This window comes from Lates calcarifer, unplaced genomic scaffold (assembly GCF_001640805.2).
Source record: "Lates calcarifer isolate ASB-BC8 unplaced genomic scaffold, TLL_Latcal_v3 _unitig_4879_quiver_3615, whole genome shotgun sequence".
Classification (NCBI taxonomy): Eukaryota; Metazoa; Chordata; class Actinopteri; family Centropomidae; genus Lates; species Lates calcarifer.
The window spans coordinates 2,861-6,436 of record NW_026117166.1 but is presented as its reverse complement, the minus strand read 5'-3'; the positions used below and the strand labels follow the sequence as shown (position 1 = coordinate 6,436).

At 43.2% G+C, this 3,576-nt stretch overlaps 1 protein-coding gene across 1 annotated transcript; it reads left to right on the top strand.

The window, feature by feature from the left end:
* Nucleotides 1–376: 376 nt before the first annotated feature.
* LOC108902616 (chloride intracellular channel protein 5-like) lies at nucleotides 377–2,962 on the top strand. Its single transcript, XM_051068565.1, is given in 10 exon segments — nucleotides 377–723; nucleotides 1,464–1,573; nucleotides 1,652–1,691; nucleotides 1,693–1,772; nucleotides 2,159–2,201; nucleotides 2,203–2,226; nucleotides 2,228–2,273; nucleotides 2,474–2,654; nucleotides 2,746–2,806; nucleotides 2,808–2,962. Coding segments are annotated over 10 exon segments (750 nt in total). The 5' UTR covers nucleotides 377–660; the 3' UTR covers nucleotides 2,910–2,962.
* The last annotated feature ends 614 nt before the right edge of the window (nucleotides 2,963–3,576 follow it).

The following is a 3,576-nucleotide window of genomic DNA, read 5'->3' as shown; positions in this document are numbered from 1 at the left end:
ACTGTTAACACACACTCACCCTTGTATGTATGTATGTGTGTGTGAGCTGGAGCGGAGATTCCATTTGCCACCCACTCTGGAAAATGAAGTAACTCTGTTCTGTGCCTCCCGGCTTCACACAAAACTGACCTCAAGTCAGATTAGAATTGGATTAATTATGAAATTAAAGTCATTTTGAAAAGAAACACCAGATAAACAGTGCTGTGTCACTGGAGAGGGAGCTGAAGTTAAGAAAAAAATTCTCCGAATATTTCCATAATGCGACTGTGTGAACAGATTTTTCATCCTCACAGTGTGATGTGATTAATTCACACACACACGCACAGACACAGTTTAGCGCTTAATATGACAAAGAGGGATTGTCTGAGGAGGACACACTGACATACCAGAGAAAGCCAAAAAAAAGAAAGAAAGAAAAAAGAGGAAAAACAACAAGCAGTCCAAATAGCAAGCAGATGAATGAGTAGTTGGAGAGAGACAGACACACAGACAGACATGGTACTGACTGGCACTTCTCATCGCTTTATTGGAACATGACACAAATATACTTTTTCTTATCACCACTGGGAATAAAAAACTGTCATCTGAGAATCTTTAGAGGAGTGTGAGCTTTCACACAACCTTTCAAACTAAATGGAAAGCTGACCTGGACTGTTCACCATGTCCTGGTATAACACTGTAGTTAAAAAACTTGGCTACCCCACCATTGAGTTGTTCGTGAAGGTAAGTGATGTTGCAACATCGTGCATCTTCTTAATTATATTCGTGTTAAATGCTCCGCTGTGTTAACCAGTTAGTGTGTCGTCTGCTGTTTGGCACTGAGCAAAATTGGTGTACAGCTTTTTAGATGACAACAGCTGCTGCTGCCGCTGCTGGAAGCAGTGGTTGATGAAATTGCTGAACCAAAGGTGAAAGTCCTTCCTCCAGCTTTCTCTGGTCATCAACTGACTCCATGGTTGACGACGACCTCTGGACCCCATGCTGTGTCTGGTGTTCACAGATTGCTTCTGGTTGTCTTTCTGGTGTTCACCCAGTCTCCCTGTCCAGTGTCCATGCAGTTTCACTGATGTAGAGTTCCCCACAGCTGTCACATGTGATATACACCGCTGTAGACTTGTATAATATCAACAGACACCGAAGTGGAAATCATGTGAATAACAGAGGTAGCTGAAGTTGTCAGTAGGCTAGTTTTCTGTAGCCATGCTAACTTGTGTACTTGTATTATAGAGGAAGCAAATAGCGGGGAAGTGTATAACACATTTGAGCCTATGAAAAGTCACTTTACTTTGCTGTGGGAGTGCAGATTAAATCCCATCATCATATTAGCATATGCATCGTTTTTTACTTCTTCTGCAGCGCATTTTTGGCGTTGACGCTCACTCAGACTTTGTAGTTGATCTAAAAGCATTCTCTCATTTCTAACACTTGTGTGTGCATGTCTCTTTATGTGTGTGTGTGTGTAGGCGGGAAGTGACGGGGAGAGCATCGGTAACTGTCCATTCTCCCAGAGACTCTTCATGATCCTGTGGCTTAAAGGAGTCATCTTCAACGTCACCACTGTCGACCTCAAACGGTAATATACTACACACACACTTACGCATAATCATACTATGAACCAGAGTGTCCTGCATGTTGTGGTTTGTGTTGTCAGGAAGCCAGCCGACCTGCAGGACCTGGCTCCAGGAACCAACCCCTCCCTTTGTGACCTTTAACGGTGAGGTGAAGGTTGACGTGAACATGATAGAAGAGTTCCTGGAGGAGAAACTGACCCCACCGACGGGTACAGGAAACACACATTCACTGGAATATAGTTGGCCAGAGGAAGCTTTGTTAATAAACTGTAGATGGCAGATGGACTGTCTTATGTAACTTTCTGAATCAAAAATTGATGACTATAACCAGTCCAGGTGCACATAGCCAAGATCACTTTGACTCACCATCCTGGTACTTATGCACCTAAAATGTCAAGTGTGAGTACAGTAACTGAGTTGAGACACAGTAGATAATGATGCTGGGGGGTGGGGGAATTTGGATTTTTAAAATAAAAGCCCCAGACAGGTAACAGGAGTTTATCAGGGCCACTGGAGTATGCAAAAATTTTCACAATAAAAGCCCCCCAGAGGGAAACAAGAGCTTGACTTTTCTAATGTGTCTTTAACACCAGCTATCCCAGACTGGCTCCCAAACATCGTGAAGCCAACAACAGCCGGCATCGATGTGTTCGCTCAAGTTCTCAGCTTACATTAAAAACCCAAGAAAAGACACCAACGACGGTAAGAGGAAATTAGGATCAGAGGACAGAGAGATGGGTGGCTGAGTATTTTTGTTAGATCTCTCTGGCTCAGGCAAGCTTCTTCTGCTGCCCCCAAGTGGCCATACATATCAATTAATGCAGCTCTGGTGTGTTTAAGGTCCTAAAAAGATCCATTAATCCATTTGTCTACCTCTCTTTCCTCTTTGTACCTCTGTGCAGCCTTAGAGAAAGCCTTGCTGAAGTCTCTTCGGCGTCTCGATGACTTCCTGAGGACCCCCCTCCCCGAGGAGATCGATGCTTACGCCTCAGGTGACCTGCCTGAGTCGTCCCAGGAGCTTCTTGATGGATCTCAGCTCACTCTGGCCGACTGCAACCTCCTGCCTAAACTACACATCTTAAGGTTCATTCAGCCTGATACTCATATTTGGACTGTAACGGCAGTGTTCCCAACTCCTGTCCACTCCATTCTCTCCCATGTTTTTCTCTCTCTAGGTCGTAGCCAAGAAGTACCGTGGCTTTGAGATCCCGGCAGAGATGACGGGGTTGTGGAGGGTATTTAAACTGCGCCTATCAGAGGGAGGAGTTCACCAACACATGCCCTGCTGAGAGGGAGATTGAATTTGCCTACCTGGATGTTGCGAAACGAATCAAATAAGAGCAAGAGTGGGAGAAGCATGGGGACAACTAGATTAGATACAAAGAGTAGGTCTTTCACAATAGCTAAAAAGAGAAAAGATGGAAAGAAAGTAGAAATAAGGAAGAGTAGTACACATAGAAATACAACAGGTGTTTTGGTGAAGCCTAATTAATTGACATGAAGATGAAGAAAGAGGAGGAGTGAGTAGAACAAAAAAAGATGGCTGAGGCACTCACTAAAACACCCTAACCTGAAACTCTATTAACTCTTTATAAAGTTTGACATCTCTGCATTGGCAGGTGGCAAGCTACCTATGTGTGTGTGTGTGTGTGGTGTGTGTGTGTGTGTGTGTGTGTGTGTGCTCTCACAGGTTGGGGTTGCACAGCGGTCTACTGTATCTCTATGCCTAATCATTCTACAAGTAATCTATAAAGTAGAGATTTGCTTGCAGAATTAATACCTGATTTCTTTTTATTCACTTTTCAGATGATGGCAGGGCCAGGTTCACTGCAGAAACAGAATAAAAAAGCAGTATTCAGTATTCAGTATTCAGTATTAAAGTATTAGAAACCACAAATCAACTTTTAGCAAACCAGTCCCAATCAGAGTTTGATTAATACTTGTCTTTAGCATAAACGTTCACTTAAATCTACTATTTACACTGTTTTTAAATCATAGTCAATTA